General features: G+C 46.4%; 2 protein-coding genes across 2 annotated transcripts; one reads left to right on the top strand and one right to left on the bottom strand.

The window, feature by feature from the left end:
- Window positions 1-4455: 4455 nt before the first annotated feature.
- CCR75_006085 (uncharacterized protein) lies at window positions 4456-7672 on the bottom strand. The gene is made up of 3 exons (XM_067964157.1): window positions 7582-7672; window positions 7444-7517; window positions 4456-7366 (listed from the first exon to the last, which is right to left on the bottom strand). The coding sequence occupies exons 1-3, from the start codon at window positions 7642-7644 to the stop codon at window positions 5185-5187; spliced, it is 2319 nt and encodes a 772-aa protein (XP_067816055.1). The 5' UTR covers window positions 7645-7672; the 3' UTR covers window positions 4456-5184.
- A 319-nt stretch (window positions 7673-7991) lies between these two features.
- CCR75_006084 (uncharacterized protein) lies at window positions 7992-8534 on the top strand (the record flags this gene model as incomplete). The annotated part of the gene is made up of 1 exon (XM_067964156.1): window positions 7992-8534. The coding sequence occupies one exon, from the start codon at window positions 7992-7994 to the stop codon at window positions 8532-8534; it is 543 nt and encodes a 180-aa protein (XP_067816056.1).
- Between the last annotated feature and the right edge of the window lie 18473 nt (window positions 8535-27007).

Genomic DNA, 27007 nt, shown 5'->3' with positions numbered 1-27007 from the left:
GTCAGCGCATTAAGCCTGCACCGTCCAGCAGTGCGCCACTGAAGCCGCTACCGATAACAACCAACTGTTGGAAGTCAGTAAGTCTGGACTTCATGTTTGGCATGCCGCCCGATCATAAGGGTCGGACAGGGCTAGTCGTCTTTGTATACAGACTGAGCAAAATAGTGCATTAAGCACCATGTAAAACATCGATTTCAGGCAAGAAGGCAGCGCTCTTGTCCCTGGATCATGTCTAACGACTACACGGGAAGCCAGAGTCCATAGTATCGGACTGGGATCCACGTTTTACCGTCTGGTTTTTGGCGACATGTGTGTGAGCTGCTAGGTAGCAAGCTTCACATGTCGAGCGCAGATCATCCCCAGACCGATGTACAAACCGAACTTGTCAATCGAGTCGTGGCTGATGTCTTACGCACTATAGCAACTTCCAAAGAGTGGAGCAAGCAGTTGTACTTTGTGGAGCCCGCTGTAAATAACAGTGTCCAAGCCAATACGGGTGGGACACCGTTTTATTTAAACGGACTGCACCATCCTCGGATGCCAGTCTCATTTGCGCGCAGCCCGAGTCTTAGTGGGGGAGGGTCCCTCACTATGCTCGGTGCGAAAGAGGGACATAGTTTCGTCAATATGACGATGACCCATGAGGGTATCATCTCAACGACCGAAACTTGCCCTAGTGGTTTAGCAGTGATCAATTAAACTACGCCTTGTGACCGACCTCTCGGCGGTATCACAGGCGAGTTTGATGCTAAAAGTGTGAGCGAGGCTCAACGCTTCGTGGATGAGCGATTAGCCATCGCACGTAAAGTTCGTGACGCAATTGCAAGCGCATAGGACAAGCAAAAATAATATGCGGACCGAATTGGTCGCAAAATTATGAACGCTTTCGAGTGGGTGAAAAAGTACGATTAAGTACTGCTACCCTACCTAAAAATGAAATTTATGTACTACCTGGAGGTACCACGAAGTTGTTGCCGCGTTTCATTGGGCTCTTTACGGTGGTAGAAGAGGTTGGAGACCTAAATTATAGGCTCACTCTTCCCCCGTGTATGAAGACGCACCCTGTATTTTACGTGGGTCGTCTGAAACGGTATGTAGACCCAAATGAGGTCACATATCCCCGTCCGTCTAAGGAGACCGATGGTGACGCCGACTGTGAGTCGAGCGTCGTTCGGGTGAAAGGGGCGGTGAAGGCGAAAAGCTATCGGATTGATGCCTCCCACCACGAACATGACTTGGAGAGCGAGGGACATCACGCGAGTAACGCGGATCCCTCAGCATTATTCTTTCAAAGAAGTCCAAGCGAGTCTTCAGGCGTTCATAACCCTGACGAGCCTTCGCCCGGACATCAGCGAGATCCGAGGTAGTCGTGAGACTTGACCCTCGACATCCGCAATACGTCGTTCAGCAGCGCTAAACGCCTGTGACTGAACAGACGAAGGTAAGGCAGCCGCGATTAGCTGGGCGAGATCGCCACTCCTATCAGGCACCGCCTGCACAAATGGATGCGGGTGGGAATCAACGCTTCCTTGTTGGAAGGTTGCTTGCCAACCGCTCCGTGAGGCAAAATGATGAGATCCTCGTCCAATGGAAAGGTTACCGAAGAATTTTGACTTTTGGGAACCGACCGATACCCTACATATTGATGTGCCCGGCTTGGTGGCTGCCTATGAAAATGAGCACCAGCTGAGGCCTGATGCCCCTTCGCTAGTCTCAAATGGACTAGCAGAAGCAGCGTTGTGAGAAGAAACAGGGGGTACAGTACCGCCCATGATTTCTTTCACACGCTAGCGGGCGAAATTAAATTCGTTGCGACCGCTGTTTCATCGCATCGGAATGCGGATGAATGCGGCGCGTGAATTCCGCCTCATATTGGTCGGGCGTTTCATTTGAACGCAACACGACCGGGATCGAGAAAAAAATACGCCCAAGCGAATTTCCCTGAGCCTTCTAAGGCTTAAAGACGCCATGATAATTAGGTGCATCTAGAATAGCGCGCTCTAGGAGCGACGCTCTTGACCCGTTTAAACGAGGCCATTTAGTTGGAGGGGGCATCATGATATGCCACCCGTCAAATAGCCACGCTCAAACGACTGGCTTGTGACACCGACTGAGTGCGTTCAAGTGTCGTCGGCGGAGCTTTGAGCTCCGAATCCTCAATGTCAGAACCATTATGGATTATATTCTGAGCATAAGGCGTTGTGGTTATACCCAACGGAGAAGGAGCTACGCCTTTATGGGCAGCGCTTTCATTACCTGTCGCTGTGCTTTCCAGCGCAGACGACGAGACAGCATTCGTAAATGCTGCTGTCTCGATGTCGTGAGCTATGAGAAAAGTTTAGATGGGCAATAATGCGCCATCATCCTTCCTCATGAGCTCGTTGTCAGCATCACTACTATGAGATGATGGCAACGGTGTCGACTCTTTGTAGTCGACAATGAGCGACGGATCAACATCCTCACTGTTAAAGTGGGATGGATCCTTTAGCCCCGTTAACGCGACAGCAGCAGTAGCTGTCAGCGTTTCGACTAAGGCATTAGACGCGATGACGGCTAGCGTCATCCGTTACGCGAGAGATCTAGAAAGATACGCTCGCAATACATATTAAGTGTTATTTATAGAGATGACATTTTGGTTGGTAAAAATAGGTAAGTATATTTGATACGATTAAATATAAATTAGTCTAAAAACTTCTTCCTACTTGGTAAGTGCGCACGAGGAGCCGGATTACCGCTCCCGTGACGACACTTAACCAGAGCACTTAGTTAGTTGGGTGAGGTCGCTAACGCGCCCACCGCACTTGCACGCAAGAGAAGCAGGTTAAACCGCTTCCTCGATTTTCTAGGGTGTGTGTCTAAGTAGAGAGTGGCCGCATTACGACGTGCCCGCCTACACAAGAAACGAGGCGTCGCCATCAGAATAAAACAGCAGATCGGTCTGCTTAGTCTTGGCAACCACCTGACAAACGATTTTTTGCACACTAGCATCCCTGCAAAGGCCAGGGCCGACCACCAATAGTTGACGTCGATAAGCAGCGACGGGGCAGTGCTATTATATCGTGCTCGGCTACGTTTGCAATATTCATGCATAAAATTAGCCAATCATATACCTTCCGATGTCAAATTTTCTAGTTGTGTCACATATTCTACTAGCATAGCCGTCACCAATCAACCGAAGGATTATTAGTGCAGGCCAGTATACGCCGGACGTAACTGGCCTTTGGCATTAAGCTTTTCGAAATCAAAGCGGTGTTTTCAATCCAAACGAACGTAAATTGCATTGGCAGAGTCTTTAAGAGACCAGATGTTGCTAGGCGACGGGCCTAATGGACCTACTTCTCAAACGAAGCATCGTTTTTGCTTCCACTTTGTTTGAAATAAAATGATCAGAAATTTCCTTAATGAGGTATCGAATCTAAGCGCCACAGCCTTGACTGTCTTGGCCCCCTTCCATCCGCACGTCACTCTGCCACAAGCAGCTCGGCTGTGCTAATTCAGTACCTGTTTGACGTAAATTCGGCTACGCAAGAAGTTGGGAAGTGTGCAAATGCTTCGTTTGCAGCAAGTCAAGCGAGACGTCTCTAGCTTGGATTTTACCAGATACTGATGGAAGACTAACGGTTCCCTAAACTTAATTAACAAGTCTTTATTTTGCACTTTTATGAACTAAATTTGTAACTACTCATAACGGGTAAATAGACTGTAACGCGGCACTACGACTTGTACTGCTTCAGTACAAGTCCACTTCGCACTGCTTCAGTTGCGAGTGGTGCCTTACGTTATCTCACGTACACTAGTACGTGCAGAAAAAGACGTCTCTTTAAGGTAACTAGCTTAAAGTGAGTTAAATGAAAACTGTATTAATATAATTAAGTGTCTCTCTTTCTATCTTGTAAATGCTAACTTAATTATAATCTAATACTAAAAATGTAATTGAATTCTTATCTTTATCTTATCTGTATCTCTCTTTGTTTATCTCTACAGCTGATTAGTCTGCGGAATTAATAGATATAATGGTCTAGACCTATTTATGGATAAGAATTCTGAACATTACTACATAAAGTAATATCCTCCAAATATTATCTGCCTTTTAGATAATATATTAATTATCAACCTTATAAGTGTTAATTTCACGTAACGATACACCCTGTTGCATAAACAGTCTGTTCACAACAAATTTATGCATGACCATTTAGAATCGGATTATTATATATATATTCTGGAATGTGTTCTGGGTATCCTTAGTAACTCATTTTCGCAGTGATATCCAATGTTCAAAAAAAATTACGCGTTCCGCCTGCTGTCAATTATGTTTGCTTTGGCAACGTACTCCTAATTAGCTGAAGCGTTTTTTTTACCCTCGTTCGCTAAGAGGCGACCGTGGTGCACGCTTGAACATCGAGAATATCATTTACAATTTTTATTGACACTGTACTCTTGGGTCATTTCACGAAGATTTCCAATGAATCCTAGCTCATTCGTCATTGTTAGACTTAAAAATGGAAATAAACCTATCTCGTTCACCCCGTTTGTATATAATCATCTTATCTCTTTTTCATTTTATTCATTTCCAAGTTTTACCCTATCGCCTTAGTATTTTCAGGCAGCGTTAGTGTATTACTTACTACCAGCTTTTTAAGGTATGTTTATTTGCGGCCACGCAACGCCTTCTAATGGTCAAACATCAGCGATGTGTCTCTCTCGCAAGTCAATTATATCACTCACATCGCTCAATCTCTCTCTGCGTCACCACTAGCTATTCTTTTATATGGAATAGCTGAAGTCTTGGCGTCGTATGTAGTTGTCACCTTGCGAACGCACAGATTGGCTCTTCGGTTCTCTATGGGTTTCTCCAATAAATCACTACAAAGTAAATCAGCCTGATTAGGTCTGACCTACTCGCTAGAGGCTTCCATATTAATTCAATCCGATTCATTTTGAGTTTAAGTTATAGACCCAGCGCTTTCTACTATTTCTATCCAAACATTCTTCAACCTTGTGATATTCTTCGTAGGCTTATACTAGGCAACATCAACGTATCGTCGATCCTAAACAACAATAAGAAACTTCTTATCACCTAAAATAAATAGCGCAAACTGCACAACATACATATGTGCTGAGAAATCTTGCAAGACGTTACGATACCATTCTATTCTTCATAACATTGACGACAAATCGGTATTTTTAGGTTTCATCCAGCGAAATCTCCTCCAAAATAATACTACGATGAGTTTCTGTCCACTGTAAAAGCTTTTGCAGCTGGTCAAATGAGCAAACCTCGCGAAAGTAGGCCTCCAAGAATGGTGACACCATATTTAGTCGAAGAGCTTCATTTCGTAGCACAAAAAAAATCTTAAATAGCTTCGTAAGCTCCATAACCTCTTGATTGAAAATTTGATGAGCTTGGCTTTGAAGGTGAAACTTCTGATCGGCTGATAAATTTAATAGCATTTCTAATTCTTGTGTCAACGCACTTTGAGATAAAGAACGCAGCATTTGCATTTGTAGAACTCGAGTGCGCAGTCCATTCAACTGCCGCCCCACATATACAAAGCATTTCCATACCGCTCGCTCTCGATCTTCGTGCTGCATCGCAAGAGTTCGGCGCTGTCGATTCAGCTGCATCAGAGACCAAAAGTTCGCGGGATTCTGAATACTCGCAAAAGCCTCTGTCTGACCTGTCACTACGTTAATGCGATTCTTCCAATCAATCATCTGCAAAGAATTCGGGCACGTTAAAAAGCTGAAGCCTGGACTACTAATTCCCCACTGATACGAGCGGACAAATTCACGATTAATTTGCAGGCGCTTAATGCCGTTTTCCAGCGTCTCGACGTAGGTTTGCTGCTTTTTGCGGCTTTCTCGAGCCGAGTCTCGATTGCGCTCAAGCTTTTTTTCTTTCTTTTTGGCTTCTTCTGTCATAAGCGATTTTAATATACTACTTACTCCAGGCTCGTCTGGTTTCTTAGCAATGCTCACAAAGCCAGATCCTCCTCCGAAAGCCTCATTAGCTCCATTAGGTTTTGGCAATTTACCCTCCGTTGAAAACATTCCCATCGAGTACTCAGAAGTAGTATTCGCGTCATTTGCCAATCCACTCTGAGGATTAATCTGATGCTGCACATTCAAAGGTATTTGCATGTTCAGACTCATGGGCAGATTTGCGAATCCTGAAGGCATTGACATTCCATGCAAGCCCATTCCATTCATCTGTGCCATTTGTGCCATTTGCATTTGGAATTGCATCTGCAATTGCAAATGCATTGAAAGTGGCGTTCCGCTTAAATCATGCATACCGTTCGTATAGTTCATACCAGTCAAGCCACTCGCATTGTTCATGGCATTTGCACCATTCATAGAATTCATAGCATTGACATTTATTCCCATAGGCATTTGGATAGGCATTCCCATCATGTTCATCGCTTGTGGACCCATCATAGGAAACATTAAAAATGGATTTATCATCATTCCTTGTGGACCTAGCCCATTTGTATGCTGTGGTGGATAGGTCATATTTATGTAGGAATTGTTGATGGCAGCATTGCTAGTCTTAATTGTGGCGTTTCCGCACGCGAGACCACCACTGCTAGTTTTTGGTCCAGAGGCGACGGCTTTTTTACTCTCACCGTTGGAGCTTGTACTTTGCTGAGAGAAAGAGAAGGAGGTGGATTTAACAGCTGCCATCTTTTCAGCTTCTGCATAGTCATAATTTGCAGAGTTTGGCAAAACACGGTGAGTGGATGGGTCGCTCGATTTAGTAGATGCTGCAGGATTCGTAGCTGCAGTAATTTGGTTGACGCCAAAGCTATTCATCCAGTTAGCAACGTGTAAGTCTGAAGCTTCTCTCTGAATGTGCTGTTGTTGCTGAAATTGTTGCTGTAATTGTAACTGCTGTTGGTACTGTTGCCAATATTGGGTGTTTGAATGCGGCTGATATTGTGACTGAAGCTTTTGATGCTGGGCGGTCATTCTGTCTGCATTGAACATTAAACTCTGCGAGGGCGCAATACCGCGTTGATTTCCATCTAACTGCTTAGAAAGTGCCGCTTCGTTGTTTTCATCCAGCATGTTGACAATTTCTTCGCTTAGCGACCGCTGAATGTTCAGCCTAGGCTTTCCTGCGACATCGGTCGTGCTAAATGCTGAGCTTTCAGAATTGGGCGAGAAGTTCAGGTGCATTGTACTGTTCGATACGCTTTGTTGCTGCTCGTAGCCAGAACCGATGCTTGAATGTAAATCAGTCATAATTTCGGATGAACTGGCAGTATCGACTTTGTCGGTCAACATGTTAAATTTCACATCGAAACTTGCGTCACCTTCATTCCAATCTTCCCACAAATTACGGCTCATATTGGATGACAGGCCTCTAAAAGAATATGACATTACATTAAGCAAAAAGCGATAGTCGAAGCTCAGCATTGTCCTTGGACTAGTACGACTTACGAAAGTACTGGATCCAGCTGGAGAGGAATGTCCGTCATGCCAAGGTCCATTGACGGCTCATCACTCTCACTACTCTGCAGGATAACAAAACAAACATCAGAGCCTTACGAACATGCTTATTTCATTGAAGATACGTACGATGTTAGCTTGGTAGGGCTGGTAGTGAAGCGCAGCCTTCTTGGCCTTGGGCGCTTTGACCATGCTGTTCAGCACGCCCTTCGAGTGACGCTGGTTAATTGGCTGGTGTCGTGATACGTAATCAGGGATAACGACATTAAACGGAACAGCCTCTCACACGACAAATAGTTGGGCTTTTATCTGCCAGTGAGAGCTTCTTTTTTTTGCTGTCCACTGCATGCTGATTGGATAGAAAGAGATCACTTATTGCGATAAAATATAATATCGATGGGAAGCTATTCTTACATTCTTGTTGATTTTCTTAAAAGTATTTGTGTGGTGCGAATCCTCCGACACCCTTTGAAACTGGTGGCTTGTAAAAAACGACCCTTGTTCCCGACGCAAAATATAACAAGCCAAAACTTGTCAAGATGCTGGTGTGGCAGGATGTGTTTACAGAAGATGAGGTAATGTCTGACTCGAACAAAGTTATCCCGTGCAAGGATATGGAAGGCAACGAGATATCTGGCATGTTCCAAGTCGAGTCTAAGATGGTGGCTAAAGGCGCCGATAACGTTGACATCGGCTGCGGTGACGCCTTCGGTGGTGATGACGCTCAGGTCGACGACTCTGTCGAGACGGTTAACAACATCATTGACGACTCCATTGGGTTTGGCTACATCGAGACTGGCTTTGAAACCAGGGCTGAGCTTAAGACGTACTTAAAGTCATACTTTCGTAAGATCATGAAGCACCTAAAGAGTACCGGCGTTGATGAAGAAACGTTGAACCGATTTAAGACCGACGCTCCGGAAATTGTCAAATATCTTGTGTCCATGTTTAAGGAGCTGCAGTTCTACATGTTCAAGTCTTGCGACTCGGAGGCTGGCCTTGCCTACGCCTACTACCCTGAGGGCGCCTTAGCTCCTACTTTCTGTTACATCAAATGGGGTCTTAAAGAAGTCAAGTTTTAAGGATAAACGGGATCTCGACCTGTCCTGATAGCTTTTTACTTTTATCCTTTAATTGATGACCTAGCTTCCGCTTAAATCATCACTGTGTTTACGATTGCATGAGTTGGTTTGACCGCACTTTATTTACAAACCTTCCATTAAAGGAAGGTGTTGAACTATGCTTCACAACTGAAGCAATTGCCCTTCGCTCTGTTTACGCAAATTTTTGAACTTGCGTAAATCCATCAAATTTATGACTACTTTTTAGTTTCGCTTAATTCCCAAGTGTTTACCAATAACACGAAATTTCTGACCATATCACCATTTATTTTGGTTTTTTGGTCCAGGATTTGGGCTCGGTTGAACTTTTGAAGTGGGAACAGCTGATGTGGCTTCATTAATATTTAAACGAGGTAAATAGACAAAATGTAACAGAGTACGCTTCAATTGTTTAACCGATAGTTTGGTGTGGTACACACTAGAGAAACATAATCTACTTATTGATATAGGTAAAATCATTACATTTCATATAAACTTGGGTAACACACGCGTCAGCCACCAGTTAGAGATCTGTCGCCGAATCTAAATCAAGGTAACTAAAGTAGGTATTTGATTTCAAGAGCAAAATTAACGTTAAGTTCCCCTTTTGATTCAGTGCCTTCCTAAGACATTCGCTGTGATCGATTAGAGAAGAGGTATATATTCTTAGCACTAATTGCCACCGATACCTGTAGTGGTCGACGATGGAGACGAATGCGTCCAAGTGCGCGTCGCTGTCGGTGAAGACCGATGCCCTCGGCCACCTTCGCGAAGACCGAGTGGAGCTTCGACTTGACGGCGAGGTCATCCCGTCTCTCAAGCTCCACGAAGGCCTTCGTGGTCTTGGTTGACATGACGATGTCACCGCTACCGATAGCTTGGACTACACTGTCGCCACATGATTCTACAAATCTGAATATTTTTAGCAAGGACTTATTCTGTAGCGAAGCTACCTCGGTTCTTTAGTCCGAGGAATACCAATAGACTCAAAGTCACTTTTTCTATAGAACTAGTAGATTATTCACCGCAGTGAGTCATTTAAGCTCGTAGAGCTTAATGAATCCTAGTTCAAGGAATTCAGGGGCTCGTAAAATTAAGTGGCAACTAGTGACCGAGAGTGTATACCTTATTAAAGGTTTCTTTCTTTCGTAGATCAATGCGCAAGCCTTATAAAGGCACTAAACGCTGTAAGATCAAAAGGAGAACTAAACTTTAGTTAATTATTTAATTCTAAAACTTTACTCTACTAAACTAAAAAATATTTCGGCCACCAGAACGTTACCCATAATTAATGGAGTTTTAGTGAGTAACCATTTTAATTAGAACACAATGTTATTCTACCCGTAAAGTGAATGTACCACAACAACCATTCACAAATCGAAATGCGCCCCTTTACACCCTCCCCCTCCAGACTGTTGACACATTCGCTTCATTTCTTCTTTGGGGTTGAAATTCAAACAACTAACCGTTCGGTTGTGATTTGCGTTGTTTTTGTCTGATGGCAACTACCGACTCATATCACCTTCCTCAATGGTGCGAAATGGTAGAATATGAAATTTTCACAATCCATTGAAGAATGAGAAAAAACAGCGTCACTCCTACACGCATCGTCGTGTAGACGAATCTCGTCGTTAACGTGGTGCCGCGGAGCAATGCCGAGTACCATAGGCTTATAATTTTACTGAATTATATGCGTAGCAAAATCTTCTAAATGGTTATAGCTGACTATACGTTTGCTTTACTAGCAATGTCAAAAAGCAACTTGTATGAATGTGTTAAGCTAGACTTGGATGAAGTCGGACCGAGTCTGGCCTCATGAAGACCTGATAGTCACCACCGTGAATTGTTTTAGCCCGTGAGACGTTTTTAGGCTTGCTATCAGCACATTAGTGTCCTTAATCTTGTATTGATACCACTTATTCAACGTTCCTTTATCGTGATAACAGGAGCCACGGGGAAATCGTTCACCGTTTTGTTGCAGAAGTATCTGCTGCATAATTTAACGGATATGACCTTACTTCTGACAATGACCTTTTATGGGTCTGTTGCGTGCAAAGTCTAAGTTTATCGCTTGATTTCCAAATGCGATATTTTCTTTGCAAATCAATACATTTCACCTGCGATGGCAAACAACGTTAAAAGTTTCACGAACCTCTTAACTGAGAGTTATCACGAGCAATTAAAATGGCGTAGTTACCATAAAAAGGCTCGGCATATCAAAAGAGCCGGCATATTGTCCTGAGTTAGTATGATGAGACGTCGCCATGGCTTCGATTCGAGCGAGATGCTCTATGTCACCCTGTGTCAACAGATGGCGGGACCATTCAGTGCCTATGATACCATGCACGTTGCAGAGTGCTCTATCGGGTGTCGCCTCAGCCATTTCTAATGTAATATAGCCACATTCCGTGGTAAGACACTACAAAGAGGGAATCGTTTTTCAGCTTAACGTTTTTAATTGTAATGGGGCATAAGTAGCTTTAGGTTCGATGCATGGTTACATAAGTGGGTATACTTCAGTATCCGATTAGCGGATACTAAAAATTATTGATTATCTGTCTATATTGTTGGGGTGGCAGCCTCAATAATATTAGCCAATGATAAATTGGCACGGGTTAGGTGGTACCCAAGAGCAAATATAAAAAATCGTACTTTGTACGAAACTAAACTAAAAACAAAGAAATATGAACAGAGTTGATTTTTCCTTATCAATATAGCGCTTCCTCAAAGCTTTTATAGTGAAAGATGGTAACGGGCTTTCACCCCGTTAAATTAACCAGCCCAAATATAGTAATCAATAAAATATTGGATCTTGTGGCTTCTGATTAAAGAGAAATATTGCAGCGAATCAACGAAAATTCTTTAAAGAAATTTTAATAGATTTGTCGAACTGCTGCAGTTTCTACAGATTTTATAGGGGCTATGGCGTTGTGGCCTATCTGATCTCAAATTGTCTCCCCAATGGCTATAGTATTTTTTTGTTGAAATCGCTTAAAAAAATGATACCTAAGATATGAAATTTAGAATGGAACCAGTATAGCCACACATTTCGGTATCGTCCCCCCGTATGTTTAATGAGAATTACATATTAACGCTGTAGGCGGGCGCTTCTAGAGTATGCACGCTCTACTATACACACACCCTGAAGCACAGTGACAAAGAGGTGTGACCGTCCCCTCTCACGTGCAGAAAGGTAGTCAGTGGGCGCCAAAGCGACCTCGCCCGACGAACTTAGTACTTTAGTAAGAGTGTCGTCACGGAAGCGGTAATGCGGCTTCACGTGCGCACTTGTTAACTAGAAAGTAGTCTTAAGACTGATTTATATTCAATATAACTACATATGATACCCTTTTAGCAAATGAATTGATGGCATCTCTGTAGATGTGCACCGCTACATTGCGAGCGTATACTTTTGAATACCTCGGATCGTGGATGACGCTAGTCGTCATCCCTTTCAATGTGGATGCACCTATGTGTATCGCAGACATAAGGGTGGTACATTATGTGCACCACGCTCAAGTGGCAGGTCTAAGTACTTCATTAAGTAATTGATCATCCCGTCAAGTACACAAAGTGTACTTAATGGGTGTGTGTAACATAGGGCATATTTAGCCCGTTACACCCCCCCCTCTCTCTTTCAAAACGAATCTTACATTTTGTAAAATCGTCAGCGGGAGGAGAGGGACAGCGACCCGCATAAGTCGCGCCGCTTTAGTCCATTCAGCCACTTTTATAGCAACCAGTGTCTGCACCTACCCGGTGACATCACACGTCGCTTGACATGCCACCTCATAGGGGCAAAGCTGGTGGGTCGTCTGCAAATAAACCCACACAACCACGCACGTAGCGCACGCGCCGCGATAAAACGTTGCCGTCGCCTCAGTTACAACGCCGACTGTTACTGCTGCTGCTGCTGTCGCGCATTGACCGGACTTAATGATCCATCCCACTTGCACTGTGATGTAGTTCCGTCGGTTATTGCTGACTACAATGAGTCGACACCGCCGCCATCGCCTCATAGTAGTGATAAGCACAGCGAGCCAATGGCGAAGGGTGACGGCGCTATAATGCCCATCCAAAATTCATCCATTGCTATTTACATGGGGACGCCTAATGTTGCGAAGGCGAGCCTGCCTGACGTCAGCAAGGCTCCTGTCTCGTCTTCTGCGCTAGCTATCGCAGCGACCATTCATTAAAAGATTGCTTATAAAGGTGTAGTTGCTTCTCAGCTGGATATACACCCAGCGTATGTATTTCAGACTGTCATCCACAACGAGGACTTTGATGCGGAACGGCCTGAGCTTGAAGCTCAGCCGACCGCACGTGAGGGTTTCCAGTCAGTATAATTTAGCCGTATCGAACGCGGCTATGTGACAGGTGGCATACCACCGATGTCACCTCCATTCAAATGACCTCGTGTGGACGGAACTAGTGCGTCGCTCCTAGAGCGCGCTACTATAGAGGAAAATATTTACTATGACATCTGCGGTTCATGGACTTCTTACGGGGAATCCTTTGGCCGTGTTTCCCCGACCCCGGTCGTGTTGCGTTCTAATGAATAACCGACCAATACGAAGCAAAATTCTTGCGCCGTTTTCACCACATAGCGATAGGGCGATAACTGTCGCAGCGAATCAACTTCGCCCGCTTGCGTGTGAAAGAAATCATGGGCGGTACTGTACCCCTTTCTGCTTCTTCTAATCACGCTACTCTTGCTCGTCAATTTGGAACTAGCGGAGCGGCTCCAACTGTTTCTCCTCTTCATAGGCAGACACCATTCCCGGCACGTCGACGCGCAGGGCGTCGACCGGTTCCCAAGAGTCGAAATTCTCCGGGTATCCTCTCCATTCAACTAGGATCTGAAGCTTTTACTTCACGGAGCCGTGGGTAAGCAGTTTCCAACACGAATGCGTTGGTTCCCAGCAGCATCCACGAAAATACAGGCGGCACCCATAGGAAAGGCGATCATGTCCACCTACTCGCGGCAGCCTATCCTGCTTTCGTTCAGTTGCAGGCGTTAAGTGCTGCTAACTACGGATCGGGGATCTCAAAGTCAAGTTTCGCGACTGAATTCGGATCTCCTCGATGTTCGCTCGAAGGATCGCCAGGGCTACGAAAAGCTGAAACGTCGACTGGACTTTGTGGAAAAGCTGATGCTGAAAGATTTGCGTTACACCCGTGATATCGTTCGCTTTCCAAGTCATGTCATAGTGGGAAGAGATTGTCGGAGTGAAATCTTTCACCTTCCTCGCCACCCCCACATGATCAACGCCCGACTTAGAGTCGGTGTCACCATTGGTCTCCTTGGATGAGCCTGTGCGCTTGCAATCGCGTCACGGACTTTTCGTGTGATAGCTAATACCTCATCCAGAAAGCGTTGAGCCTCGCTTACGCTTTTGCATCGAACTCGCCTATGACACCGCCGAGAGGTCGGCCATAGAACGTAGTTGTCAATAACGAAACATCGTTGTTGTTTAGGAGCAAAAAGGCATTACTTGCCGTGACTCCATACTAACACTCTTAGGTTTCATGGCCACTGCTAAACAGGCAGGGTCATCAGGGTAAGTTTACGTCGTTGACATGGTAACCTCACAGGTCATCGTCATATTGACGAAACTGTGTCCCTCTTTCGCACCGAGCGTAGTGAGCCCCCCCCCCCGCTAGGACGCGGGTGCGCACAACGAGACTGGCGTACAAGGATGGCGTAGTCCGTTTATATTAAACGGTGTCTTACCCGTACTGGCGTGGACAATGTTATTAATAGAGAACTCCATGAAGGTCAATTGTTAGCAACATTCCTTTGGAGTCGCTACCATGCGCAATACATCCACCACGAGATCTCAAGGTGACACCTGACGCCATAACAGGCCATCGCAGTAGCTAACGATTTAGCTTTGCGTTCAGGTGCGACGGAAGGGAGACGTTTCGTCCACCGAAGTGATCCAATTGCAGGCGACAATGTTCGTCCTGACTGTAGCTCTTCTTTATTTCGAAGGCAAACGATCTCGTCACATGGTAGACTTCACGGCTGCCAACGTTGACGACTCAACTTGTGCCTTAGCAATATTCAGAGAAGAATGAAAGCCATCTTGCCATTCTAGGCGAGAGGTGCGGTGAGTTTATTGCGGTCTGCAGTGATGCATGATCCGTATAAACCACAAATGGTCTGTGCCCAATAGGCGGACACGAAATTGACAAAAGCATACTTTATTAAAAGTAGCTCTTTATCATGCACAGGGTAATTCAGTTCCGAGGCTTTTAAAAGCCGGGACTGAAAAAAGGTGACGCGTTCAACGCTATCGTCATCCTTCTGCATGAGCGCGCTGCCGATCGCAAAATTACTTGCATCGCAGACGACGCTAAAGGGCTTATCCGCGTCTAGCAATGCCAAGACCGGTGCCTCTACAAGAGATTGCTTCACTGATGAGAACGCATTATCTTGTTCTTTCTACCAAACCCATTCCGCATCATTTTAAGGATTTCAGACTAGGGCTTAGTACACTGATGTACTTATGCAAGTAATTAGTGAGCCCTAGAAGTTGGCGGAAATCCTTCACATGTCGGGGTCCTGGTCATTTCTTTACCGATTTTACCTTGTCTGGGTATGCTCGTACACCATGTGTACCTACGATGCAGCCGAGAATAGGTATATCGGAGACCCCTATGGCGCTCTATTGTAAGTAAACGTACATTTGGGTGTCACCAAGAGTCTACAACACAGCACCCAAATGACGCTTGTGTGACTCTATTTCGCTCAGCACGTCCTCGGCCCTACTACGCACGAATACATCGTCAAACTTATGGGGCGAGTAGGCACGGTGCTGACGCATCAAGAGAGCCACCATTTGTTTAAATGCCGCCGGTGCGTTTTCTAAACATTGGGTCATCACAAACCACTCCCAAAGCATATCGCTTGGGGTTGCTTACTGCCGTTTTGGCTACATCGGACTCTCTTATGAGTACCTGATAGTAGCCATCCTTTGAATCCAACGCGGAAGATAGTTGGCTTTTCCCGTGGAGTTCAACAAGACATCTTTCCGCGGGATTGGCGTTTGCGCCGGTATGGTCGCCGTATTCAGCTTATTGTAACCGTGAATACGCATCATCCATCTTTAGCCTTAAGCACACAGAAGGTCGGGCTGCAGTGACGCGATTTCAACTCACGCAGATGACACGCCTTGGCTCGCTTGTCGAAGAACTCATCGATATAATCGACTTGTTCTTTCGGCAACGGCCATTGCCTTGTCACACAATACTTGGTGCCAGGTTCGAGGTCTATCTCGTACCTGATGCCCCTATCTGCTGGTAGGCGGCTCGGCACTTCTTCTGGGAACACATCACGGTGTTCTTACAGAATTTCAGAGAACGGACTGTCTCTCAAGGCATCCCAGCCTTGAGCAGCAATATTTCTCTTTGTCTATTTTCAAGACCCTCTCGTCCATTATGGACGACGAGCAATAGTTCTCCAAGTTCTCTTCTGGAACTAGTGCGACTACTTCGTAGATCTTATCTTCTTTAAGTTTGGACAGGAACCCACAATATCTCTGGGAGTTTGACCCATCAACTCGCCTAGAGAAAGTGGTAAGGAACGTGTTCAAACAGGTACTCAAAAGCTGTAGACAGTTTAATCCCAATAGGTCGTAGTCAAAGAGGAATAACTATGGCTGATAGACAAACAGGAAAAAGCTTCAATTTCTTTTGATACAATTATTAATCACCGTGACCCTCATTTAAACAGATATCAAGACGTGCTGGAGCACCTCGGCTGTGAAGCCTCCGCCATTTTGTCTTCGACGGCCTCGAACATCTCGTTCGAACGTCCGTCCTCTTATGCCGGTTCTGCTACAAAGGTCACTCGATATTACGTGCCTTTGATCGTTCTTATTTGTCAGGTATTTTTTTCGACTCTCGACGACTTTTGACATGGAAGTGGGTGCCGTTGCTCTCTCGGCAAACGCACCACGTTCAACCGCACCTGGATCAAGGCTCTGTGCCGGTTCATGCGACGCTTAACTCCCTATCAAATCGGTATTAATTATCATATGCTCTCGGCTCTGTGCAGAACAATTTCGCGCATCACTACTTGCCATCGTCCTATTAACTACACCAGTCTTTCCGAGCTCGGTGGACCATTGGACGCATGATTGCTCGTCATCGTCCTTTTCACTGCGAGCTGGGTAGGACCTAGAGACGTTTGACATTCCGTCAACACATCAACTGTGCCGGACGCGACATCAGTTGCATAGGTCTCTCGCAGGAGCACATCATTTCCGGTCTCCTGCGTAGAGTTCGCAACTGTGCGTAAACGCCAGTTTATCCATGGTTGGTGTCTTGCCAACCATTGAATGCCTAGGATGGGGTCATATGGACTCTCCATACCTAGCACCGTGAACTTCTATTTACAAGAGAAGCCACGAAAGCTGAAGGCGAGTTTAACTTGAACTCCCTCAAAATTAACGAGCGCGCCGTACGCTAAAGAAACGGTCGCCTCTTCTCGCTTGCCATCCTGGCAAAGTAGGGAGTTCTGTTGCTGTTCGTCTTAACACCAGCAGGTGCTCTGGCATAGCAGCAAGTCATCATATTGCCGCGCTTGCCGCATTTATACCAGACAACGTCTGGATTGCATAACTCCATGGGAGTGGCATCTGATCTGTCGGCCGACGGCTGATACCAAGCTGTCGCCAAAGCACTGTTGTAGGATTGCTCTTCAACTAAGGCAATTTGGATTGCCTCTTCCATCGTCGACGGCACCTTTCTGAAAAGGTCCCTTCGCGATGGGCCATGCCGTAATCCGTTCATAAACGTGGTACTTAAATGTGCTCCGGATCGGACCTACGGTAATGGACGCCGACAGCGACCGCATCTCCTGCACACACTCTTGCAGAGATCGCTTCGCCTGTTGCGCTCCAAAGAAGCGCGCCTGAAGCAGCACTTCGTTGTTCGGCGGCTGGTACATGGCGCGAATCTTTGTCTTAGAGATCGTCATGTAGGGAACGCCTTAACGTCCGCTATAAGCGCCGAGTAAGCCCACTCTGAGGCCTTACCGCGCAAGTGCGACGTGGTGTACGACACAATCCAAGCACAAATGCCTCAATCTATTTGAACAGGAAATCATGTTGCTATGAAAGCCGTATAGTCTGGCCAGGGATTGCTTACTAGGTATCTGCACCAAGTGCTCTGCCACCCTCCGATGATGTTCGGAGAGTGTGGGAAATGAGCCCAATCGATAAATTGGCTCATCCTCACTGACACGCTCGGACAGGCGGGTCGTGGGAAGGACTGCAAGTGCTACCAATTGTAGGCGGGCGCTTCTGTGGCAGCCACGCTCTAATATGCTCACACCTTCAAGCACAGTGAGGAAGCGGTGTGACCGTCTTCTATTACGTGCCCATAAGGACAAGTGTCGTCACGTAAGCGGAAACGACTTCACGTGCGCACTTGTTATCTATATTGTAATTTATTAGACTGATTTATATTTAAGCGAATTAAATATGTAAACTTTTAATCAATCAAGAGATGCCACCTCTGTAGATGTGCACCCCTACATTGCGAGCGTCTATATTTAATTTATTAGACTGATTTATGTTTAAGCGAATTAAATATGTAAACTTTTAACCAATCAATAGATGCCACTTCTGTGGATGTGCATTCCTACATTGCGAGCGTCTAATTTTGAATACCACGGATCGTGGATGACGCTAGTCGTCATCGCTTCCAATGTGAATGCACCTATGTGTATCGCAGGCATAAGGGTGATCCACTATGTGCACCACACTGAAGTGGCAGGTCTAAGTACTCTACATTAAGTAATTGATTATCCGGTCAAGCACACAAAGTGTACTTAATGGGTGTGTGTAACATAGGGCAACTTTATCCCGTTACAAACGCCAACATAAACTTTTTTCATGGTATTAGTCATTTTACTGCATCGCAAAATCAGCAGCTATTATCGACTTAAAAGCATTCCTTTGGTATCGGCGCACACTTGCTTTATACCCACCGTTAGCGCAAGCAAGCCACACCTTCCTAGTTTTTCAGTATTTGTCAGCTTTGTTGAATAACCATCTTGCAATTCAACAAAACAATTACGCACATATTGAGAAGCCTTTAGGCAGGTCTCTTACGCTTCAAGAGCTCAAAAGGCCTGTATAAGAGCATCTCAACATGAAGTCTAACTACGAAGAAGTTGCCACTTATTACACTTCTCTCAACAATACATAGGTAAATCATTAAGTTAAGGTATGCGTTTGGACCGCTTCTGTTCGGCCAAAAGTCACGATCTCGCTTCCTTGGGTTTCTTTAGGGACTTTCTATTTCCACCCACCCAAGTTGCTATTTCCACCCAGCCAGGTAGACTCTAACCAATCAAAATACGACGTCACTTCTATTGAAAAAAGCCAATATCTGAAAAAATGATTGGTTGTTACGTCTGAAACGATAACATGCCCCTGCCGTAGGTAAATTTGAATGGAATGTAGAGCAACACGAATATTTATATATTATTACAATAAATTCCTGCCTGCTTTTTACTAAATTCCCAGAAATAAAGTCCTATTCCATCAACAAAGCGGGAACCATCAGCATTCGAGCACGCAATAAAGCCGAAACGGCGATGCAAAAGTTGTGGTCGGGAGGACACGATATCCGAAAAAGTCCCACGAAAATTTCAAAACCACCATCATCCCCAGTAAGCAAAACGAAAGGCAATTTCAAATTCCGATGACATATTCCATAAATAACCTTTTCTTTTGGCATTTTCAGAACATGCATCTTCCTCCAATATCTCATCGTCGGTTATCCTGTCGCCATATAATGGTAATGAATTCAGTAAAGGTAAGCAAAATTGATTTAAAATCTGAATTTTCATTTAAAATTCAACTTTTTTTTCTCGGCATTGTCAAAACATGCATCCATTTTTAATATCCCTAAGTTTGCCAAAGCCCACATTGAAAAGGTTCAGGATGCCAAGGGTGATGGAAACTGTGGTTGCCGAACCGTCTCGATAAGTCTTTGGAGATTAGAAGATGAATGCCAAAGTGTTCAAAAGAACCTCAGAGCGGAATTACGGAGAAAACACGTTCAATTTTATAAATATGTTGCCGGAGCTGGAAACGAATGTGAACGGAAGAATGTTTATTTTAATCATATGGTGTAGGCGGGCACGTCTTAATGCGGCCACGTTCTACTTAGACACGCACCCTAGCACAGCGAGGAAGCGGTTAGATCGTCTTCTCTTGCGTGCAGTGAGGTTGTTGTGGTGGGCGCCTAAGCGACCTCACCCAACGCACTAAGTACTCTAATAAAGTGTCGTCACGGGAGCGAAAACCCGTCTCCTCGTGCGCACTAATTAGAAAATATTTTTCAGACTAACTTAAATTTAATCGCATTAGATATAATTTCCTATTTTTATTAATCAAAAATGTCATCGCTGTAGATAACACAAAAATGTATTGCGAGCGTATCTTTCTAGATACCTCGCGTAACGGATGACGCTAGGCGTCATCCCTCCTAATGTGAATGCACCTATGCGCATCACATACACAAGGTTTTTTCACAATGTTAATCACACCCAAGTAGTGGGTCTAATTGCTATATTTAAGTAATTGACCATCCCCTTAAGTACACCAAGTGCACTTAACGCGGACTATGTAACATTTTGGCAACTTCAGCCCTTTACACCATCCCCCTTTCAGAACGAATTTTCATTTTAAACTTCGTCAAAGAGGAAGGAGGAACTGCAAGCTGCTTTACGAGCCGCTAATTTTCTCATTCACTCTAGCGACCTGTGTTTTCATGCACGGCGCCAAAGATGCCACCTATAAGGGGCCATGTTAGTGGGTCGTCTGCAAAGACGCCAACTCAACCTCGCACTAAGCGCACGCGCCGCGTTCACACCGGCAGCGTCCAATGCCTTAGTCGAAACGCCGACAGCTACTGCTGCTGTCGCGTTAACGGGGCTTTAGGGTCCATACCATTTTAACAGTGAGGATGTTGATCTGTCGCTCATTGTCGACTACACTGAGTCGACATCGTTGCTGTCATCTCATAGTAGTGATAAGGACAACGAGCCCATCAGGAAGGATGATTGGCGCATTATTGCCCATCCAAACTTCTTTCATTGCTCACAATATGGAGACAGCAACATTTACGAATGCAGTCTCGTCGTCTGCGCTGGATAGCGCATCGACCATTAATGCTGCCCATAACGGCGCAGCTGCTTCTTCGTTGGGTAAAATCACAACGCCTTATGCGCAGACCATTGTCCATAATGGTTCTGACATAGAGGATTCGGAGCCTAAAGCTCCGCCGACGACACGTGAACGTGCTCAGTCGGTGTCACAAGACAGTCGTTTAGAACGTAGCTAAGTGACGGGTGGCATATCACCTAATGCCCCCTCCATCTAGATGGCCTCGGTTAAACGGGCCAAGAGCGTCGCTCTTCTAGATGCACATAATTATTATGGCGTCTTTAATTCGTGGAAGGCTGAGGGAAAATCGCTTGGGCGTATATTCTCGATCCCCGTCGTGTTGCGTTCAAATGAAATGCCCGACCAATACGAGGCGAAATTCTTGCGCCGCATTCATCCGCATTACGATGCGATGAGACAGCGGTCGCAGCATATTAATTGCGCCCGCTTGCGTGTGAAAGAAATCATGGGCGATACTGTGCCCCCTATTTCTTCTCACAACGCTGCTTCTGCTAGTCCATTTGAGACTAGCGAAAAGGCCTCGGGACTCAGCCGGTGCTCCTTTTCAAAGGCAGCCGCCAAGCCGGGCACATCAATATGTAGCGTATCGATCGGTTCCCAAGAGTCAAAATTCTCCGGGTAATCTCTCCATTGGACAAGGATCTAATACCTTTTTTTATCACGGAGCGGTGGGCAAGCAATTTTCCAACAACGGCTGTTTTATCTTCGTATGTTCAGTCGCAGGAGTTTAGCGATGCGGAACGACGTATTGTGGATCTCGAGGGTCAAGCCTTGCGACTGACCTCGGATCTTTATGATGTCCGAGCGAAGGCTCGTCAGGGTTATGAACGCCTGAAGACTCACTTGGACCTCTTTGAAAGGATAATGCTGAGGGATCCGCGTTACTCGCGTGATGTCCTTCGCTCTCCGATTCCTGTTCGTGGTGGGAGGATTGGTCCAACAGCATTTCGCCTTCTCCGCCTCCCTCACTTAAACGACGCTCGAATCACAGTCGGCGTCACCATCGGTCTCCTTAGACGGATGGGGGTATGTGACCTTATTTGGGTCTGCATACCGTTTCAGACGACCCACGTAAAAACGCGGTGCGTCTTCATATACGGGGGAAGAGTGAGCTGATAATTTAGGTCTTCAACCTCTTCTACCACTGTAAAGGGCCCAATGAAATGCGGCGACAACTTCGTAGTACCATTAGGTAATACAGAAATTGCATTTTTAGATAGGGTAGCAGTACTTAATAGTTCTTTTTTTACCCACTCTGAAAGCGTTTACTTTTTGCGACCATTTCGGTCCGCATATTCTTTTTGCTTCTCCTGTGCGCTTGCCATCGCGTCACGGCCTTTTCGTGTGATGGCTGATCGCTCATCCACAAAGCGTTGAGCCTCGCTCACGCTATAAGCATCAAACTCGCCTATGACATCGTCGAGAGGTCGGTCTTAGGACGTAGTTCTATTGACCACTGCTAAATTGGCAGGGTCGCTAAAACAAGTTTCTGTCGTTGAGATGAAACCCTCATGGATCATCGTCATATTAACGAAACTATGTCCTTCTTTCGTACCGAGCATAGTGGGGGGGCGTCCCCCACTAAAATACGGGCTGCGCACAAACGAGACTGGTGTCCGAGGATGGCGCAGTCCGTTAGTATAAAACGGGGTCTCACCCGTCCTGGCGTAGACACGTGTTATTTATAGCGAAATCCACAAAGGACAGTTGTTTGCTCCATTCATTGGGGGTTGCTATCATGTGTAAGACATCCGCCACGACTCGACTGCCACGTTCTGTTTGGCCATCGGTCTGCGGATGATCTGCGGTCGACATGTGGAGCTTGCTACCTAGCAGCTCGAACACATGTCGCCAAAAACTGGACGTAAAACGTGGATCCCGCTCCAATATTATAAACTCGAGCATCCCGTGTAGTCGGTATACATGATTCAGGAACAAGAGAGCTGCCCCCTTGCTTGTGATTGATGTTTTAAATGGTACTAAATGCATTATTTTCTCAGTCTATCTGCAAAGGCGACGAGCCCCGTCCGACCCTTATAATCGGGCGTCATGTCAACATGAAGTCCAGACTTACGGACTTCAAACAATCCGTTGGAATCGGTAGTGGCTTCAGTGGCGTACGGCTGGGCGGTGCAGGCTTAATGCGTGACACTGTTCGCAAGAGCGAATGTAGTTGGCCACCCATATGTATAGGTGTGGCCACTAAATTCCTCTGACATTCGTAAGAATGTATTTTCACGGCCCAGATACCCACTAGATGGCACATCGGGGAACTCCAAAGGACATCAGCTTGATATCTGTGTCATGAGGCACATAAGTTCTCAAGGGATTACAATGTGACAGCTGATGCCATAACATGCCATCGCTGTAGCTAAAGCGATTTAGCTTAGCTTTTAGGTGCGACGGAAGAATCACCTTTCGTCCACCAACGTGATTTAACAGCAGGCGACAATGGTCGTCCTGACTGTAGTTCTCTTTTATTTCAGAGGTTAGTGAGCTCGTCTCGTGGTATGCCTTCATGGCTGCCAACGCTGACGGCTGAAATTGTGCGTTAGCAGTAGACACACTTTCCTTGTGTCTAACCTCGAAGTCTGGTCTGCGCGATAAAGCGTCAGCCAAGACATTCGACTTACCCGGCTTGAATTCAACTTTGAAATTAAATTCAGAGAAGAATGTAAGCCATCTTGCCATTCTAGGCGAGAAAAAAAAAAGTGCGGTGAGTTTATTGCGGTCCGCAGTGATGCGTGATCCGTATAAACCACAAATGGTCTGTGCCCAATAGGTGCACACGAAACTTGACAAAAGCATACTTTATTGAAAGTAGCTCTTTGTCATGCACAGGGTAATTCAGTTCCGCGGCTTTTAATAGCCGGGACTGATAAGAGATGACGCGGTCAACGCCGTCGTCATCCTTCTGCATGAGCGCGCTGCCGATCGTAAAATTACTTGCATCGCAGACGACTTTTAAGGGCTAGTCCGCGTCTGGCAATGCCAAGACCTGTGTCTCTTCAAGAGATTGCTTCACTGATGTGAGCGCATTATATTGTTCTTCTAACCAAACCCATTCTGCGTCCGTTTTAAGTCGGTCAGATAATGTTATAGTTTGCTTAGAATAGTTCTTGCTGTACTTATGCAAGGAATAAGTGAGCCCTATCAATTGGCGCAAATACTTCACATGCCGTGGGACTGTCCATTCCTTTACCGATTTTACCTTGTCTGATCCCGCTCGTACACCATGTGTAACTACGATGGAACCCAGCACAGGTATCTCAGGGACCCCTATGGCGCACATTTGCAAGTTGACGTACAATTGGGCGTCCTTCAAAGTCTGCAACACAGCGTCTAAATGACGCTTGTGCGATTCTATTGCGCTGCGTTCTCCTCGGCTCTACTATGCACGAATACATCGTCAAAGTAATGGGGCGCGTAGGCACGGTGCTGACGCATCACGTGAGCCACCACTCGGTTGAATGTCGCTACTGCGTTTTCAAACCTTGGCGCATCACAAGTTGCTCCCGAAGCATACCGCTTGGGGTGCTTACAGCTGTTTTAGCTACATTGGACTCGCTCATGAATACCTGATAGTAGCCATCCCTCAAATCCACCGCGGAAAAGATTGTTGACTTTCCCATGGAGTTCAACATAACATCTTTCCGCGGGTTGGCGTTTGCGCCGGTATGGTCGCCGTGTTCAGCTTATTGAAAGCGTGAGCCAGGCGCTATCCACCTGTGGACTTTCGCACACAAAAGGTGGGGCTGCAGTGGGGCGACTTGCTCTCACGTACATGTCCCGCTTGTCGAGGACTCGTCGATATAATCGACTTGTTCTTTCGGCAACGGCCATTTCCTGGTCACACAATACTTAGTGCCACGTTCCAATCAATTTCGTGACCGACGCCCCTTTCTGCTGGTAGGCGGCTCGGCACTTCCTCTGTATACACATCGCGATGTTTCCACACTCTGTATACACATCGCGATGTTTCCACAGAACCCTCAAAGAACGGACTGTTTCTCAAGGAATTCCAGCCTTGAGCAGCGAACCGTTTATTTTTGTCCCATTCTAGGACGCTCTCGTCCATTGTGGACGACGAGCAACAGTCCAATAAGCTCTCTTCTCGAACTTGTTACCCTTTTTCGTAAATCTTTCCTTCCTTTAATTCGGCAACGAACAGATCCCACGAAATCTCCGGGAGATTTACTATCTCCTCGGCAAATTTACTATCTCGGCAGATTTAAAAACTAACCGGAGCACCTCACTGAGGATGTCTCCGCAATTTCGTCTTTGACAGCCTCGAACACCTCGTTCGAAGGCCCGTTCTCTTTATTAGGAGCTGATCCAAAGGTCACTCGTTAAGACGTGCCTTTAATCGTCCTAATCTGTCGGGTACTCGCTCTTCGAGTCACCACGACCTTTGACTGGGAAGCGGGTGCCGTTTCTCTCCTGGCTAACGCACCCCTGCAAACCGCACCAGGCTCTAGGCACTGTGCCGGTTCATGCGACTCTTGACTTCCTATCAGCTCGCTGTCTACTGCCACAGGCTCCCGTCTCCGTGCAGGACTATGGGACACATGGCTACTTGACATTGTCTTTTTCACTACCTCAGTCCCCACGACTTGGGTAGGAAGTGCTGACGTTTGACATCCCGTCAACAATCCCTCAACTGTGTTCGACACGACATCAGTTGCATACTCCTCTCGCAGGATCACATCCTCTCCGGTGTCCTGCGTAGAGCTCGCAACTATGCGTGTACGCCAGTCTATCCATGGTTGGTGTTTTGCCAACCATGGCATGCCTAGGAAAAGGTCATACGGACTCTCCATTCCTAGTACTCCGACCTTCTCTTTACAAGAGAAGTCACTAAAGCTGAGGCGAGTTCTGCCTGAACTCCTCAGACTTAACGAGGCGCCGTTCGCTAAACGAACGGTCGCCTCTTCTCGCTTGACATCCTGGCAAAAGTAACTCAAACATCGCCGGTCTCTTTCATAGAGCCGCAAGTTTTCAAAATTTTGTGATGCAACCGAATCCACGAGGAGGGTCATCACCTGGTCATAGCCTCGTACTTGAGCGCTATAGACCAGCAGGATTGAGGATCGACATTTCGAGACCTCAGGGACTATGCTACCCATTTGTTCGACAACTCTGTACGTAGGGGAGGCTTCAAAGTCCGCGTCAGTAGGGCGTCCCGCCCCTACTGCGCTCCTGCGTTTTTCGACCCCTCAGTGGTCGATGCAGAACTCATGCGTCTCGCACGCTGGTTCTTGCTATCGCCCTTTCGAAAGGGAGTCCTCTTGCTGGGCATCTTTGCCCCAGCAGGGATCGTGGCATGGCATAGCAGCGAGCCGTCGTATGGCCGCGCTTGCCGCATTTATAGCAGACAACGTCTGCATTGCCCAACTCCATGGAAGTGGCATCTGATCTCTCGGCCGACGGCTGATACCAAGCTGTCGCCAAAGCACTGTTGTAGGATTGCTCTTCAACTAAGGCAATTTGGATTGCCTCTTCCATCGTCGACGGCACCTTTCTGAAAAGGTCCCTTCGCGATGGGCCATGCCGTAATCCGTTCATTAACGTGGTACTTAAATGTGCTCCGGATCGGACCTACGGTAATGGACGCCGACAGCGACCGCATCTCCTGCACACACTCTTGCAGAGATCGCTTCGCCTGTTGCGCTCCAAAGAACCGCGCCTGAAGCAGCACTTCGTTGTTCGGCGGCTGGTACATGGAGCGAATCTTTGTCTTAGAGATCGTCATGTAGGGAACGCCTTAACGTCCGCTATAAGCTCCGAGTAAGCCCACTCTGAGGCGTTACCGCGCAAGCGCGACATGGCGTACGACACCATCGGCTGTTGTCCTCGATGAGCTGCGCGATACCGCATTGCTTCATAGCTAACAGCCAGTGGTGAATCGTGTGCGCTGCAGTTTCATTGAACTCGGGCGGGTCCATCCGAATGGGCCTCGTCTAATGCGGCTCACGCCTCATCCTGAGTCTGAGAAACGGATTCCGCCGCATGCCTCGGACGCGGCTCTCCGCTGTCCGAGCACGAATGCCTTAAACTGCTACATCTGCGAAACATTTTGCTCAGGAGAATTTCTCAAGAGGGCTTTTTCACAAGTCCCTGCGCCAAGTGCCCTGCCACCTCCCGATGATGTTCGGAGAGGCGAGAGAAATGAGTCAAATCGATATCGAGGCTTATCCTCACGTACACACGCAGAGATGCGGGTCGTGGGAAGGATTTTAAGTGCTA

This window comes from Bremia lactucae (genome assembly GCF_004359215.1).
Source record: "Bremia lactucae strain SF5 chromosome Unknown BlacSF5_NotPlaced_182_SHOA01000115.1_669280bp, whole genome shotgun sequence".
NCBI lineage: Eukaryota > Oomycota > Peronosporomycetes > Peronosporales > Peronosporaceae > Bremia > Bremia lactucae.
Note: the sequence above shows the minus strand (reverse complement) of the source record. Positions and strands in the feature narration are given on the sequence as shown.

Excerpts from the sequence above, each read along its gene's own strand:
- CCR75_006085 (XM_067964157.1), bottom strand. The coding sequence starts at position 7,644 with ATGGTCAAAGCGCCCAAGGCCAAGAAGGCTGCGCTTCACTACCAGCCC. Across the intron at positions 7,518-7,581 it reads AGCCCTACCAAGCTAACATC|AGTAGTGAGAGTGATGAGCC; the intron begins GTACGTATCTTC and ends GTTATCCTGCAG. Across the intron at positions 7,367-7,443 it reads CAGCTGGATCCAGTACTTTC|AGGCCTGTCATCCAATATGA; the intron begins GTAAGTCGTACT and ends ATATTCTTTTAG.